Consider the following 18,177-nt stretch of genomic DNA (forward strand, 5'->3'; position numbering starts at 1 on the left):
ATACAGAGAGGTGGTACTGTGCTGATGGTACATATATACATCATACAGAGAGGTGGTACTGTGCTGATGGTCCATACATCATACAGAGAGGTGGTACTGTGCTGATGGTACACATATACATCATACAGAGAGGTGGTACTGTGCTGATGGTACACATATACATCATACAGAGAGGTGGTACTGTGCTGATGGTACACATATACATCATACAGAGAGGTGGTACTGGGCTGATGGTACACATATACATCATACAGAGAGGTGGTACTGTGCTGATGGTACATATATACATCATACAGAGAGGTGGTACTGGGCTGATGGTCCATACATCATACAGAGAGGTGGTACTGGGCTTATCTCCCTCTATAAGACACTTCCGCCCTCACCCAACATGGCCGCCGTGACATCCATAATTCGGACTCTCGGAAGACGTCACGTGAGACCCGGCGAGCGGCCGCTCCCAACATCATCCGCCATCTTCTGCCAGAGCCGGGGTCTGTGTGTGTATATATAGGGGAGGGGGTCGGTGCTGTGTGTATATATAGGGGAGGGGGTCGGTGCTGTGTGTGTATATATAGGGGAGGGGGTCGGTGCTGTGTGTGTATATATAGGGGAGGGGGTCGGTGCTGTGTGTGTATATAGGGGAGGGGGTCTGTGTGTGTGTGTATATATAGGGGAGGGGGTCGGTGCTGTGTGGTGTATATATAGGGGAGGGGGTCGGTGCTGTGTGTGTGTATATATAGGGGAGGGGGTCAGGGCTGTGTGTGTATATATATAGGGGAGGGGGTCGGTGCTGTGTGTGTATATATAGGGGAGGGGGTCAGTGCTGTGTGTGTATGTATAGGGGAGGGGGTCGGTGCTGTGTGTGTATATATAGGGGAGGGGGTCGGTGCTGTGTGTATATATAGGGGAGGGGGTCGGTGCTGTGTGTGTATATAGGGGAGGGGTCGGTGCTGTGTGGTGTATATATAGGGGAGGGGGTCGGTGCTGTGTGTGTGTATATAGGGGGAGGGGGTCAGGGCTGTGTGTGTATATATAGGGGAGGGGGTCGGTGCTGTGTGTATATATAGGGGAGGGGGTCAGGGCTGTGTGTGTATATATAGGGGAGGGGGTCAGGGCTGTGTGTGTATATATAGGGGAGGGGGTCGGTGCTGTGTGTGTATATATAGGGGAGGGGTCGGTGCTGTGTGTGTATGTATAGGGGAGGGGGTCGGTGCTGTGTGGTGTATATATAGGGGAGGGGGTCGGTGCTGTGTGGTGTATATATAGGGGGAGGGGGTCGGTGCTGTGTGTGTATATATAGGGGAGGGGGTCAGGGCTGTGTGTGTATATATAGGGGAGGGGGTCGGTGCTGTGTGTATATATAGGGGAGGGGGTCGGTGCTGTGTGTGTATATAGGGGAGGGGGTCAGGGCTGTGTGTGTATATATAGGGGAGGGGGTCAGGGCTGTGTGTGTATATATAGGGGAGGGGGTCGGTGCTGTGTGTGTATATATAGGGGAGGGGTCGGTGCTGTGTGTGTATATATAGGGGAGGGGGTCAGTGCTGTGTGTGTGTATATATAGGGGAGGGGGTCAGGGCTGTGTGTGTGTATATATAGGGGAGGGGGTCAGGGCTGTGTGTGTATATATAGGGGAGGGGGTCGGTGCTGTGTGTGTATATATAGGGGAGGGGGTCAGGGCTGTGTGTGTATATATAGGGGAGGGGGTCGGTGCTGTGTGTGTATATATAGGGGAGGGGGTCGGTGCTGTGTGTGTATATATAGGGGAGGGGGTCGGTGCTGTGTGTGTATATATAGGGGAGGGGGTCAGTGCTGTGTGTGTGTATATATAGGGGAGGGGGTCGGTGCTGTGTGTGTATATATAGGGGAGGGGGTCGGTGCTGTGTGTGTATATATAGGGGAGGGGGTCAGTGCTGTGTGTGTGTATATATAGGGGAGGGGGTCGGTGCTGTGTGTGTATATATAGGGGAGGGGGTCGGTGCTGTGTGTGTATATATAGGGGAGGGGGTCAGTGCTGTGTGTGTGTATATATAGGGGAGGGGGTCGGTGCTGTGTGTGTATATAGGGGAGGGGGTCGGTGCTGTGTGTGTATATATAGGGGAGGGGGTCAGGGCTGTGTGTGTATATATAGGGGAGGGGGTCGGTGCTGTGTGTGTATATATAGGGGAGGGGGTCGGTGCTGTGTGTGTGTATATATAGGGGAGGGGGTCGGTGCTGTGTGTGTATATATAGGGGAGGGGTCGGTGCTGTGTGTGTATCTATAGGGGAGGGGGTCAGGGCTGTGTGTGTGTATATATAGGGGAGGGGGTCAGGGCTGTGTGTGTGTATATATAGGGGAGGGGGTCAGGGCTGTGTGTGTATATATAGGGGAGGGGGTCGGTGCTGTGTGTGTATATATAGGGGAGGGGGTCGGTGCTGTGTGTGTATGTATAGGGGAGGGGGTCGGTGCTGTGTGTGTATGTATAGGGGAGGGGGTCGGTGCTGTGTGTGTATATATTAGGGGAGGGGGTCGGTGCTGTGTGTGTGTGTATATATAGGGGAGGGGGTCTGTGTGTGTGTGTATATATAGGGGAGGGGGTCAGTGCTGTGTGTGTATATATAGGGGAGGGGGTCGGTGCTGTGTGTGTATATATATAGGGGAGGGGGTCGGTGCTGTGTGTGTATGTATAGGGGAGGGGGTCGGTGCTGTGTGTGTATATATAGGGGAGGCGGTCGGTGCTGTGTGTGTATATATAGGGGAGGGGTCGGTGCTGTGTGTGTGTATATATAGGGGAGGGGGTCTGTGTGTGTGTGTATATAGGGGAGGGGGTCGGTGCTGTGTGTGTATATATAGGGGAGGGGGTCGGTGCTGTGTGTGTATGTATAGGGGAGGGGGTCGGTGCTGTGTGTGTATGTATAGGGGAGGGGGTCGGTGCTGTGTGTGTATGTATAGGGGAGGGGGTCGGTGCTGTGTGTGTATATATAGGGGAGGGGTCGGTGCTGTGTGTGTGTATATATAGGGGAGGGGGTCTGTGTGTGTGTGTATATATAGGGGAGGGGGTCGGTGCTGTGTGTGTATATATAGGGGAGGGGGTCGGTGCTGTGTGTGTATATATAGGGGAGGGGGTCAGTGCTGTGTGTGTATATATAGGGGAGGGGTCGGTGCTGTGTGTGTGTTATATAGGGGAGGGGGTCTGTGTGTGTGTGTATATAGGGGAGGGGGGTCTGTGTGTGTGTGTATATAGGGGAGGGGGTCGGTGCTGTGTGTGTATATATAGGGGAGGGGGTCGGTGCTGTGTGGTGTATGTATAGGGGAGGGGGTCGGTGCTGTGTGTGTATATAGGGGAGGGGGGTCGGTGCTGTGTGTGTGTATATATAGGGGAGGGGGTCAGTGCTGTGTGTGTATATAGGGGAGGGGTCTGTGTGTGTGTGTGTGTATATAGGGGAGGGGGTCGGTGCTGTGTGGTGTATATATAGGGGAGGGGGTCGGTGCTGTGTGTGTATATATAGGGGAGGGGGTCGGTGCTGTGTGGTGTGTGTATATAGGGGAGGGGGTCGGTGCTGTGTGGTGTATATATAGGGGAGGGGGTCGGTGCTGTGTGGTGTATATATAGGGGAGGGGGTCGGTGCTGTGTGTGTATATATAGGGGAGGGGGTCGGTGCTGTGTGGTGTATGTATAGGGGAGGGGTCGGTGCTGTGTGTGTATGTATAGGGGAGGGGGTCGGTGCTGTGTGTGTATATAGGGGAGGGGGTCGGTGCTGTGTGTGTATATATAGGGGAGGGGGTCAGTGCTGTGTGTGTATATAGGGGAGGGGGTCTGTGTGTGTGTGTATATAGGGGGAGGGGGTCTGTGTGTGTGTGTGTATATAGGGGAGGGGGTCGGTGCTGTGTGGTGTATATATAGGGGAGGGGGGGTCGGTGCTGTGTGTGTATATAATAGGGGAGGGGGTCGGTGCTGTGTGGTGTATGTATAGGGGAGGGGTCGGTGCTGTGTGTGTATGTATAGGGGAGGGGGGTCGGTGCTGTGTGTGTATATAGGGGAGGGGGTCGGTGCTGTGTGTGTATATATAGGGGAGGGGGGTCAGTGCTGTGTGTGTATATAGGGGAGGGGGTCTGTGTGTGTGTGTATATAGGGGAGGGGGTCGGTGCTGTGTGGTGTATATATAGGGGAGGGGGTCGGTGCTGTGTGTGTATATATAGGGGAGGGGGTCGGTGCTGTGTGTGTATATATAGGGGAGGGGGTCGGTGCTGTGTGTGTATATATAGGGGAGGGGGTCGGTGCTGTTGTGTGTATATCATAGGGGAGGGGGTCGGTGCTGTGTGTGTATATATAGGGGAGGGGGTCGGTGCTGTGTGTGTATGTATAGGGAGGGGTCGGTGCGGTAGGGGGGGTCGGTGCTGTGTGTGTATATATAGGGGAGGGGGTCGGTGCTGTGTGTGTGTATATATAGGGGAGGGGGTCGGTGCTGTGTGTGTATGTATAGGGGAGGGGGTCGGTGCTGTGTGTGTATATATAGGGGAGGGGGGTCGGTGCTGTGTGTGTGTATATATAGGGGAGGGGGTCGGTGCTGTGTGTGTATGTATAGGGGAGGGGGTCGGTGCTGTGTGTGTATATATAGGGGAGGGGGGTCGGTGCTGTGTGTGTATATATAGGGGAGGGGGTCGGTGCTGTGTGTGTATGTATAGGGGGAGGGGGTCGGTGCTGTGTGTGTATATATAGGGGAGGGGGTCGGTGCTGTGTGTATATATATAGGGGAGGGGTCGGTGCTGTGTATGTATAGGGGAGGGGGTCGGTGCTATGTGTGTATATATAGGGGAGGGGGTCGGTGCTGTGTGTGTATATATAGGGGAGGGGGTCGGTGCTGTGTGTGTGTATATATAGGGGAGGGGGTCGGTGCTGTGTGTGTATGTATAGGGGAGGGGGTCGGTGCTGTGTGTGTATATATAGGGGAGGGGGTCGGTGCTGTGTGTGTGTATATATAGGGGAGGGGGTCGGTGCTGTGTGTGTATGTATAGGGGAGGGGGGTCGGTGCTGTGTGTGTATATATAGGGGAGGGGGGGTCGGTGCTGTGTGTGTATATATAGGGGAGGGGGTCGGTGCTGTGTGTGTATGCATAGGGGAGGGGGGTCGGTGCTGTGTGTGTATATATAGGGGAGGGGGTCGGTGCTGTGTGTGTATATAGGGGAGGGGGTCGGTGCTGTGTGTGTATTATATAGGGGAGGGGGTCGGTGCTGTGTGTGTATATATAGGGGAGGGGGTCGGTGCTGTGTGTGTATATATAGGGGAGGGGGTCAGGGCTGTGTGTGTATATATAGGGGGAGGGGGGTCAGGGCTGTGTGTGTATATATAGGGAGGGGGTCGGTGCTGTGTGGTGTATATATAGGGGAGGGGATCGGTGCTGTGTGTGGTATATATATAGGGGAGGGGTCGAGGGCTGTGTGTGTGTATGTATAGGGGAGGGGGTCGGTGCTGTGTGTGTATATATAGGGGAGGGGGTCAGGGCTGTGTGTGTATATATAGGGGAGGGGGTCGGTGCTGTGTAGTGTATATATAAGGGGAGGGGGTCAGGGCTGTGTGTGTATATATAGGGGAGGGGGGTCAGTGCTGTGTGTGTATATATAGGGGAGGGGGTCAGTGCTGTGTGTGTATATATAGGGGAGGGGGGTCGGTGCTGTGTGTGTATATATAGGGGAGGGGGTCAGGGCTGTGTGTGTATATATAGGGGAGTGGGTCGGTGCTGTGTGTGTATATATAGGGGAGGGGGGTCGGTGCTGTGTGTGTATATATAGGGGAGGGGGTCGGTGCTGTGTGTGTATATATAGGGGAGGGGGTCAGGGCTGTGTGTGTATATATAGGGGAGGGGGTCGGTGCTGTGTGTGTATATATAGGGGAGGGGGTCGGTGCTGTGTGTGTATATATAGGGGAGGGGGTCGGTGCTGTGTGTGTATATATAGGGGAGGGGGTCAGGGCTGTGTGTGTATATATAGGGGAGGGGGTCGGTGCTGTGTGTGTATGTATAGGGGAGGGGGTCGGTGCTGTGTGTGTATATATATAGGGAAGGGGGTCGGTGCTGTGTGTGTGTGTATATATAGGGGAGGGGGTCGGTGCTGTGTGTGTATATATAGGGGAGGGGCTGTGTGTGTATATATAGGGGAGGGGGTCGGTGCTGTGTGTGTATATATAGGGGAGGGGGGTCAGGGCTGTGTGTGTATAGGGGAGGGGGTCAGGGCTGTGTTTGTATATATAGGGGAGGGGGTCAGGGCTGTGTTTGTATATATAGGGGAGGGGGCCAGGGCTGTGTGTGTGTATATATAGGGGAGGGGGTCAGGGCTGTGTGTGTATATATAGGGGAGGGGGTCGGGGCTGAGTGTATGTATAGGGGAGGGGGTCGGGGCTGTGTGTGTGTATGTATAGGGGAGGGGGTCGGGGCTGAGTGTGTGTATGTATAGGGGAGGGGGTCAGGGCTGTGTGTGTGTGTGTGTGTATATATAGGGGAGGGGGGTCAGGGCTGTGTGTGTATATATAGGGGAGGGGGTCGGGGCTGAGTGTGTGTATGTATAGGGGAGGGGGGTCAGGGCTGTGTGTGTATATATAGGGGAGGGGGGTCGGGGCTGAGTGTGTGTATGTATAGGGGAGGGGGTCGGGGCTGAGTGTGTGCGTATAATGAATGATTATAATGATGGTTGTTATACTTCTTAGGTACCTGTGAGATGGAGCCAGTTACTGGACGTGTCAGCGCCCCAACGTTACCCGTTACAGTCCCGGGAATATAAGCTGGTAATGCTGGGAGCAGGAGGCGTGGGGAAGAGTGGTGAGTATTGTTCTCTGGGGGCTGTAAGAGCAGGGAGAGAGGGATGCTGTCTGTGGGCTGTAAGAGCAGGGAGGGATGCTGTCTGGGTGCTGTAAGAGCAGGGAGGGATGCTGTCTGGGGGCTGTAAGAGCAGGGAGGGATGCTGTCTGTGGGCTGTAAGAGCAGGGAGGGATGCTGTCTGGGGGCTGTAAGAGCAGGGAGGGGATGCTGTCTGTGGGCTGTAAGAGCAGAGAGGGATGCTGTCTGGGGGCTTTAAGAGCAGGGAGGGATGCTGTCTGGGGGCTGTAAGAGCAGGGAGGGAGGGATGCTGTGTGGGTGCTGTAAGAGCAGGGAGGGATGCTGTCTGGGGGCTGTAAGAGCAGAGAGGGATGCTGTGTGGGTGCTGTAAGAGCAGGGAGGGATGCTGTGTGGGTGCTGTAAGAGCAGGGAGGGATGCTGTGTGGGTGCTGTAAGAGCAGGGAGGGATGCTGTGTGGGTGCTGTAAGAGCAGGGAGGGATGCTGTCTGGGGGCTGTAAGAGCAGAGAGGGATGCTGTCTGGGGGCTGTAAGAGCAGAGAGGGATGCTGTCTGGGGGCTGTAAGAGCAGGGAGGGATGCTGTGTGGGTGCTGTAAGAGCAGGGAGAGAGAGATGCTGTCTGTGGGCTGTAAGAGCAGGGAGGGATGCTGTCTGGGGGCTGTAAGAGCAGGGAGGGATGCTGTCTGGGGGCTGTAAGAGCAGGGAGAGAGATGCTGTCTGGGGGCTGTAAGGAGCAGGGGAGGGATGCTGTCTGGGTGCTGTAAGAGCAGGGAGGGATGCTGTGTGGGTGCTGTAAGAGCAGGGAGGGATGCTGTGTGGGTGCTGTAAGAGCAGGGAGGGATGCTGTGTGGGTGCTGTAAGAGCAGGGAGGGATGCTGTCTGGGTGCTGTAAGAGCAGGGAGGGATGCTGTCTGGGGGCTGTAAGAGCAGGCAGGGATGCTGTCTGGGGGCTGTAAGAGCAGGGAGGGAGGGATGCTGTCTGGGGGCTGTAAGAGCAGGGAGGGAGGGATGCTGTCTGGGGGCTGTAAGAGCAGGGAGGGAGGGATGCTGTCTGGGTGCTGTAAGAGCAGGGAGGGAGGGATGCTGTCTGGGTGCTGTAAGAGCAGGGAGGGAGGGATGCTGTCTGGGTGCTGTAAGAGCAGGGAGAGAGAGATACTGTCTGGGGGCTGTAAGAGCAGGGAGGGATGTTGTCTGGGGGTTGTAAGAGCAGGGAGGGATGCTGTCTGGGTGCTGTAAGAGTAGGGGGGCTGTAAGAAGTATGGATCAAGTGAAGATTATGCCCCCCTGCTTTGTGGCCATACACTTTATTTGTGTGAGGTGAAGGTTATGTCCTAGAAGACATAAACTTCACTTGATTGAGGAGTATTCCAGTAGCGCACCATCCAGTTCCTTACAAGCGTACTCATATTGTGGAAGTTGCCTGAAGGCAGCTATGGTGATGATCAGGAATATTCCATTTACTCTCCTCCAGGAGTCCCTTGCTTTGATTCTGATCTCTTTACTCCTTATAATTTGTATACCACATACTTTAATCATTAAGCTCATTCGTGGTCTGGGCTGATGCACTAATTACTGCTTGTGTAAGTCTATTTTTTTTTGTTGGTTTAAATGCCCACTTCAGGTCCTGGCACTACCTGACGGAGATGTTGTAGAGGGGGAGGGGAGACCCTCTAGCACAAGAGTTTTAGGTGGACAGTTTGCGACACCTGGGATCCCCTATTGTAGTTCCCTATTTTGTGCTGATGTAAGATCCAGTTTCTCCTACGCTACATGGGGAGTTGGGCACAGGGTGACGGAACTAATCCCTGCATCCAGGAGGGTAGACTGTAAAGACAACATGAGATGGGGTTACTCCTGGTAATGATGATACTTGTGTCTTCACAGCTATGACCATGCAGTTCATAAGCCATCGCTTTCCGGAGGATCATGACCCTACTATCGGTAAGTACGATTGTCCGTCTTCTCAGGTAATGACTGTGCCATGGTTCTCCGGGTGTGTGACGGCTGTTTCTGTCATCATTTGCAGAGGATGCTTATAAAATACGTATACGGATAGATGATGAGCCCGCCAACCTGGACATTCTGGACACAGCAGGACAGGTGGGTGCATTTTAGGGGAGTTGTTCAGAGAAAAAAAAGTTGTACAAGCTGCCAGAAGGAGAGGGATGTGAGGGGGTGAGAATTTGGGTACAGAGAGGGAGGGCGGGGTGCGAGGTCCCGGCAGGAGAGGGAAGGGAGGTGTGAGGTCCCGGCGGGAGAGGGAGGCGGGGTGCGAAGATCCGGCGGGAGAGGGAGGCGGGGTTGCGAAGATCCGGCAGGGGAGGGAGGCGGGGTTGCGAAGATCCGGCAGGGGAGGGAGGCGGGGTGCGAAGATCCGGCGGGGGGAGGGAGGCGGGGTGCGAGGATCCGGCGGGGGAGGGAGGCGGGGTGCGAGGATCCGGCGGGGGAGGGAGGCGGGGTGCGAGGATCCGGTCGGGGGAGGGAGGCGGGGTGCGAGGATCCGGCGGGGGAGGGGAGGCGGGGTGCGAGGATCCGGCGGGGAGGGAGGCGGGGTGCGAGGTCCCGGCGGGAGAGGGAGGCGGGGTGCGAGGATCCGGCGGGGGAGGGAGGCGGGGTGCAAGGTCCCGGCGGGAGAGGGAGGCGGGGGTGCGAGGTCCCGGCGGGAGAGGGAGGCGGGGTGCGAAGATCCGGCAGGGGAGGGAGGCGGGGTGCGAGGACCCGGCGGGAGAGGGAAGGGGGGGTGCGTGGTCCCGGCGAGAGAGGGAGGGCGGGGTGCGAGGTCCCGGCGGGGGAGGTAGGCGGGGTGCGAGGACCCGGGCGGGGGAGGGAGGCGGGGTGCGAGGACCCAGCGGGGGGAGGGAGGCGGGGGTGCGAGGATCCGGCGGGGGGAGGGAGGCAGGGTGCGAGGACCCGGCGGGGTGCGAGGGCCTGGATTGAAGAAAATGATGGTGAGAAGGATTATCCATGCTAGATACAGTGTGGCCTAGAGAAAGGACATGGTCCCAGTCGGAAGCTATGTGATACAGAGTATAAATATAATCCCGTAGACCAGAGGATGCCACTCATGTCCTAGGTATAATCTCTGCCGATAGACGCACTGTGTCCGCCTTTTGTATATATCACCGCCCGCCAGGCCCTATCTTCTTACCTGTATCTCATTTTCTCCCTGCAGGCGGAGTTCACTGCTATGCGAGACCAGTACATGAGAGCCGGAGAAGGGTTTATTATCTGCTATTCCATCACAGACCGACGCAGTTTCCACGAAGCGCGTGAGTTTAAGCAGCTCATCTACCGTGTGAGGCGAACAGACGACACTCCCGTTGTGCTGGTGGCAATAAATCTGACCTCTCGCGCCTGCGTCAGGTAAGTACGTGACACGTGGACCCCGAGGTCCAAATTACTGGACTGTTCAATGACTATCTTCATATTCTGCGATATATAGCGTATTGTGTGCATATATACTAATAACTGTTTCTTCAGGTCTCCAAAGACGAGGGCAGCTCGTTGGCGAGAGAGTTTAGCTGCCCCTTTTTTGAAACCTCCGCCGCCTTCCGTTACTACATCGATGATGTTTTCCACGCGTTGGTCCGCGAGATCCGCAGGAAGGAGAGGGAGGCGGCCCTGGCGAACGAGCGCAAATTCAAGCCCAAGTCCTCTCTGTGGAAGCGATTAAAGTCGCCTTTCAGAAAAAAGACGTCTGTGACTTGAAGGGGCACCGAGCTGAGTTCTAGTCTGTTCCACGGACCGGGGTGGGGGGGCAGTATTACTTGTTTCTCATCTCTAATAGCAGTCTGAGCCAGTGTTCTAGCACAGATGTGCTGTATGGTAATATATATATTTTATTTGTAAGGCGAAGCTGCACTGGACTCCCCTACCTGATCCCACTCGGCTGTGAATATTTGGGGGATGATCACTTACTAACCGCACATGGGAGATATATACCTGCTGCGTATAGAACAGTCTGGATCACGTACTCTCTTACTAACATCTGGTCACCGTCAGTAGGTAGTGACCATCCCAGCACATGATACCGTATCCAGCAACTCGTAGTTTAGTTGCTTATTGTTCGCTATAGAAAGCATATCTTCTAATTACACCACAAGGGGCAAAGCAATGAGGGCGTAAAAGACCACCCAGATATGATTACGGGAGGCACTATTTTAGTTACAGCACCCCTCTTAGTTCTTCCTTCATACGACTGCTGATAAGAAAACTGAGCTGGAATCCTGTAGTTACAGCACTTCTGGAATCTTTATTGATATTTTATATTGTGATTTTGTTTTTTCTATGTGGAAATTTGCACACTTTTTGTATATTTTTGTATGTGACAATAACACTGTTTTCAACAAATTCTTGTCTGCTGTAATCAATCTTGTTAATTGTGTGCGAAATCAGACTGGTGACAGTGAGTGGTCTGGCCTGTAACTGGCTGTATTTGCACAGTTGTGCGACACTACCGACCATCGCAGTAGTTTTCTCCTGCTGTGTAAGGATACACGGCTGTATATAAGATGAGAAGTTACTATTGCTTGATGAAGGAGCCGATGCTGGGGCCTGACAGCTGGTGCGGTCTAACGATGACTAAATGAAGAGTGAGTGATTAGTACAATATTTTAGTATGTTCTGTTACGTCCCATGTAGAAGAATGTGCGTCTGGTAAAATCCTCCTGCTTGACATGGTATTGTCCTTCATTCTGACAGTGACCATGGACACATAAATTACTTAATTTGCTGAGCTACCAGAAGATACTTCCAGTAGTGGTCTGGGAGAACAATAAAATACTAGCACCAAGATAGAATAACGACTGACACAAAATAAATTATTTTACTTGGCTTCGATTAAATAAGGTTAGCATACAACCAAATGATGTCTGAATATGTGTAGAAAGCCCAAAGTTCAAATTCACATCACTTCTAAGTTCTCTTCACATCAGGAAGACTGTGGCAGGATGTCACTTCATCCACCAGAGATTACAAAGAGACTCCCCACTCTGTACCGTCCTATATACCTCAAGTATTACAGAAATAATTGTGATCCAATTCTAACTTTGCACAGAAGGTGGCAGTAGCAATACATGCAAGCCATACATTATAGAGCTATATTGCTTATGCTATCAAAATTAAGTCGCAAATAAGATCGGCCAATAACATGCACATTATATATCATCTTATTGCAATATAAAGCCAGCCAATAACATGCACATTATTATGTATCATCTTATTGCAATATAAAGCCAGCCAATAGCATGCACATTATCATATATCATCTCATTGCAATATAAAGCCAGCCAATAGCATGCACATTATCATATATAATCTCATTGCAATATAAAGCCAGCCAATAGCATGCACATTATCATATATCATCTTATTGCAATATAAAGCCAGCCAATAGCATGCACATGATCATATATCATCTCATTGCAATATAAAGCCAGCCAATAGCATGCACATTATCATATATATCATCTCATTGCAATATAAAGCCAGCCAATACCATGCACATTATCATATATCATCTCATTGCAATATAAAGCCAGCCAATAGCATGCACATTATCATATATCATCTTATTGCAATATAAAGACAGACAATAACATGCACATTATTATATATAATCTCATTGCAATATAAAGCCAGCCAATAGCATGCACATTATCATATATAATCTCATTGCAATATAAAGCCAGCCAATAGCATGCACATTATCATATATAATCTCATTGCAATATAAAGCCAGCCAATAGCATGCACATTATCATATATCATCTTATTGCAATATAAAGCCAGCCAATAGCATGCACATGATCATATATCATCTCATTGCAATATAAAGCCAGCCAATAGCATGCACATTATCATATATATCATCTCATTGCAATATAAAGCCAGCCAATACCATGCACATTATCATATATCATCTCATTGCAATATAAAGCCAGCCAATAGCATGCACATTATCATATATCATCTTATTGCAATATAAAGACAGACAATAACATGCACATTATTATATATCATCTCATTGCAATATAAAGCCAGCCAATAGCATGCACATTATCATATATCATTTGATTGCAATATAAAGCCAGCCAATAGCATGCACATTATCATATATCATATTATTGCAATATAAAGCCAGCCAATAGCATGCACATTATCATGTATCATCTTATTGCAATATAAAGCCAGCCAATAGCATGCACATTATCATGTATCATCTTATTGCAATATAAAGTCAGCCAATAGCATGCACATTATCATATATCATCTTATTGCAATATAAAGCCAGCCAATAGCATGCACATGATCATATATCATCTTATTGCAATATAAAGCCAGCCAATAGCATGCACATTATTATATATCATCTTATTGCAATATAAAGACAGCCAATAGCATGCACATAAAATGTCTAAGAACTGGTTTAAAACTAGGTGTTTTGGACATTGATTCTGGTAATCCCATCTCATCTTTGTTCAGGTGATAAATACCTTTTATGTTAAATACTGATTCTCTCTGGAGTGTTTGCTGTTAGTGTGGAGATAAGAGAATAAGACAACGCCAACTGCTGCCATAATGTGAGTCTTGTTCTCTGACGCTATAAAAATGGGCGTAAGAGGTTATAATGAACCAGTACAGCCATACCCCTAGTAGCTGTGCATACATACTGTATACAGTGCATCCGGAAAGTATTCACAACGCTTCACTTTATCCACATTTTGCTATGTTACAGCCTTATTCCAAAATGGAATAAATTTATTTTTTTCCTTTAAAATTCTACACACAATACCCCATAATGACAACGTGAAAAGGTTTTTTATGAGATTTTCTGCAAATTTGATAAAAATAAAAACTAAGAAATCACATGTACATAAGTATTCACAGCCTTTGCCATGAAGCTCAGGTGCATCCTGTTTCCACTGATCGTCCTTGATATGTTCCTACAGCTTAGTTGGAGTCCATCTGTGGTACATTCAGTTGATTGGACATGATGTGTAAAGGCACATACCTGTCTGTATACGGTCCTACACCTGTCTATATAAGGTCCCACACTGGACAGTGCATGTCAGAGCACAAACCAAGCAAGAAGTCAAAGGAATTGTCTGTAGACCTCCGAGAGGGGATTGTTTCGAGGCACAAATCTGGGGAAGGGTACGGAAAAATATCTGCTGCTTGAAGGTCCCAATGAGCACAGTGGCCTCCATCATCCGTAAATGGCAGAAGTACAGAACCACCAGGACTCTTCCTAGAGCTGGCCGGCCGTCTAAACTGAGGAATAAATATCACTGGTTTTGTACGTTTATAACGTGATCCAGACTTTGTCGAGGAGTCCAGAAGACCTTGTCCGCATCTAATGTCATTGTGTTTGTACAATTGGTTGACGTGGATTGTCCTGACTTAGAAACGTAATTAACCTATAAGATGATTCATTTCCCACATTCTTATTTCAATCTTGCATTTGCTTCGTTAGATCTCAGTACGGGGGATGGATCTTAATGAGTGGTACAATGTTTGATTTCAGTATTTCACAATATTCCGCTCTATGTCCATCTGGACCGGGGGGCTCATTGCTATGTAAAGTCACAGTTACCACCTTTGTTCTGGGGCAGTTTAGGCAGCTATGATTATTATTATCGCTCATTATTATATAGTGCAAATCATATTAAGCCATAAATAAACGCTGCAATTTTTGCACAATCTCAGCAGTGGAAATGCATCAATAACCTCCCATTTAATCCTTAATAAAGATGTTTGCTAATCCCCTCTCTCTTATTTCTACATCTATAAAATATATTTTTGATGTAATATGTCTTTATTTGAGCATTTCATAATAAATAAAAACTTTGTAAAAATTGTCTCTCATATACTGCTTTACACAATGGCCCTACATGTGGCAGTATGGATGGAGGTATAATATTCAGCCAAATAATCCACGTTTTCAGAGCTTAATACGCTATAATGTGGCCATGTAATACTGCCTCAGATGTTTACCACAATCACACAGGGTCATCCCAATGTTCCAGATTGTCATCTGCAAATTCCCACCATTTGCAATTAAGATATTCACAAAAGTTTGCTGATTGACCAAGAAAGTGTTAGGAAGTCCTTCAGCCAGTACAGCAAAACCCGGAGTCTGCTCTGAAGTCTGGTGTTCCCTGCTGCCCCTAGTGGTGGGGACAGACTTGGCTGCAGACAAACAGCGAGTTGAGAGATGTGTAGCGGCTAAGGAGAACCCAGGAATAGAATGTTATGATAGCAGCGTGGGGTCCAGGCCAGAATCGGTTCCGGCAACAGACAACATAATCGAAGAACAAACCAAGGTCAGGGGTCACAGGTTCAGAATCCAGGTTCAGGCAAGGGTCATACACGGGTAATCAATCTCAGGTTAAACACCAAACACAGGAACAAGGTAGCAAGCAGCAGTACAGAAACAGGCCGCTATAACCGGCAGTGAGGCTCAGTCCTCACTGCCTAAAATAGTACAGATGGCCAATCGGAATGCAGTCCAGAATGTGTTCCCAGCATCAGAATAATTAACATGCAGAGCCTGCAGCCAATCGTATATACAGAGTGCCAGCAGTAAACTAACGCTCTAATCAGCCTTGATTAGCTGATCCCACACAGTTTTGCAGGGCTGGCCCTACCTAGTCCTATGCGCAGGGAGACCAAAGCGTCCCGGTTATTGCCCAGGCAACCGGGACACAAACCGGAAGTGACATCCCGGTTACCGTAGCAACGGCCGAGACGTCACCAGTAGACCCAGGAGAGTCGCGGCGGTGCCCGCGGCCGCCACGACCACTATCAGAAAGGAAGGGAATGCCCTCCGCCCATATTAAATCTATACATACACATAGATATCCCAGTCTATAGAGAGCGCAGGAGGAAGCGGGAAGTGCTGGTGGGGTTGTCTATGGGGATGTTGGAATAAGACTGGGTGGGTCAGTGGAAAGACAGGCAGGAATTAGGGAGCGATAGATGACAGCAGTGTAAAGATGTAGTGGAGAGAAGAGATGCATGGTATGGACATCAGAGAAGGAGGGTTCAGGGGGTGACATGGAGGCTATAACAAGGGGCTAATAGGTAGCCTAATCCACCGCCTTGTCACTAGGATGAATGTGGGATAAGAAGAGACCTCCATGGGAGAGAGCAGCAGTGTCAGATGGAGGGAACCAGATATCAGTAATGGATGGCTCCAAGTATGTAGCAGATAGAACTAGGGTTCCAGAGAGCACAGGAGATTGGGAGGTGGGAAAAGGAAGACTTGACAGTGGGATTGGAGAGAAGGCGAGTGGTAATTTTTGGGGTGAAAGGGCGTGAGCAGCTAGTAGGAAGTGCATTGGACCCAGGGATTGGGTGTGAAGAGGGCACATAGGACATGTAGAAGCAGGTGTGCAAGGAGTTGGTATGAGCAAGTAATGAAGGACTGGGCTGAGATGTTGGAAAGAGGGGAGGTGGAGGAAGTAGGAGAATGGTGCATGGAAGGTGGTGGGAGGCTAGAGGGTGGGGGTGCCAGAGTCAGCCAGGGAAGGGAATGTGCATAAGTAGTGTGCACAGGGAGCGTGTTACGAGAAGTGTGTATAAGGAGTGTGCACATTAAACATGTACAGGGAGTGTGTATAAGGAGTGTGAATCAGGAATGTACATAGGGAGTGTGTATAAGGAGTGGCTATGAGGAGTGTGCACAGCAGGTGTATGAGGTGTAGGTAATAAACTGGAGAGTGTATAATGAATGTGCACAGGGAGCGTGTTACAAGGAGTGAGTATCAGGAATGTACACAGGGAGTGTGTATAAGGAGTGGCTATGAGGAGTGTGCACAGCAGGTGTATGAGGTGTAGGTATCACACAGGAGTGTGTACAAGAAGTGTGTATAAGGAGTGTGCACATCAAACATGTACAGGGATCGTGTATAAGGAGTGAGTATCAGGAATGTACACAGGGAGTGTGTACAAGGAGTAGCTATGAGGAGTGTGCACAGCAGCTGTATGAGGTGTAGGTAATAAACTGGAGAGTGTATAATGAGTGTGCACAGGGAGCGTGTTACAAGGAGTGTGTATAAGGAGTGTGCACATTAAACATGTACAGGGATCGTGTATAAGGAGTGAGTATCAGGAATGTACACAGGGAGCGTGTTACAAGGAGTAGCTATGAGGAGTGTGCACAGCAGCTGTATGAGGTGTAGGTAATAAACTGGAGAGTGTATAATGAGTGTGCACAGGGAGCGTGTTACAAGGAGTGAGTATCAGGAGTGTGTATAAGGAGTGGCTATGAGGAGTGTGCACAGCAGGTGTATGAGGTGTAGGTAATAAACTGGAGAGTGTATAATGAGTGTGCACAGGGAGCGTGTTACAAGGAGTAGCTATGAGGAGTGTACACAGCAGGTGTATGAGGTGTAGGTAACACACAGGAGTGTTGCATTGTGTCCTCCTGTAGCTGTGTATGTACAGTACTCTCCTCCTGTGTAACTACTATGGTGGAGATTACTTTCAGTGTGATTCCCGTAAGAGCATTGGCTGGTCCTTTGCACATTTCTGGGTATTACAGTACATAACCCACTGGTCTATGGGAGCAAATATAAGTAATGTTTTATTTCCTGCTTCTCATTACACAGACATCTCTATATATCTAACACACACATGTGTCACTGTGTTTTATACAGGATTACATGGCTCTGGGTGTATCCAAACCCGACATAGCAGAGGATATACATAATATATATATGTATAACATTCTATAGCCTCTGCTAGAACAGGGAGATACCAATGTACAGCGAGGATGTATCGGGTCACACGTATTTCCCATCCATACATTACTCACAGTATTATTTAGTGATACCACATGTAAACTAATAACCTACCACAAAGGACATGAACAGCGATGGCGGAGAGGGGTTCTCTCACATCCACCCGCTGGTTACTTAGTAATAGATCCGTATATAACAAGTCCATTACGAAACCACAAAACGCGTTACATTGTATCTTGTATTTAACCACAGGCTGCCTGTAATATATCCACATAGAATCCATTCACTGAGTAGGATTGTTTATCTACAACCACAGACTCGTTACAATGTATCATGTGCTGATCACAAAGCAAATCTATCAGCAAATTCATTCAACTGCTTAATAAAAACTAGACTCTTATTAGAGGCAGAAGTGAATCAAAATACAAGTACAAATGTAGGTATAGTAAATTACCTGAGTTACTGTATCTCTCAGCATGCTGGACTTTGTACTTCCTAAGATGACTGTATGTATTTATTTTAGTATATGATCTATCTATATACTGATATTATGATGTACCATGTACTGCTGAGGGGCCCATACTTAGTCCAACAGCTCATGTTTTCATCATTTCTTTATTTAATAAT

At 49.6% G+C, this 18,177-nt stretch overlaps 1 protein-coding gene across 1 annotated transcript; it reads left to right on the top strand.

Moving 5' to 3' along the window:
* The first annotated feature begins 442 nt into the window (after positions 1 to 442).
* On the top strand, positions 443 to 11,155 carry RIT1 (Ras like without CAAX 1). The gene is given in 7 exon segments (XM_075193532.1): positions 443 to 495; positions 6,678 to 6,789; positions 8,690 to 8,746; positions 8,832 to 8,905; positions 9,978 to 10,131; positions 10,134 to 10,168; positions 10,286 to 11,155. Coding segments are annotated over 6 exon segments (579 nt in total). The 5' UTR covers positions 443 to 495; positions 6,678 to 6,758; the 3' UTR covers positions 10,514 to 11,155.
* Positions 11,156 to 18,177: the final 7,022 nt, after the last annotated feature.

This window comes from Mixophyes fleayi, chromosome 12 (genome assembly GCF_038048845.1).
Source record: "Mixophyes fleayi isolate aMixFle1 chromosome 12, aMixFle1.hap1, whole genome shotgun sequence".
NCBI lineage: Eukaryota > Metazoa > Chordata > Amphibia > Anura > Limnodynastidae > Mixophyes > Mixophyes fleayi.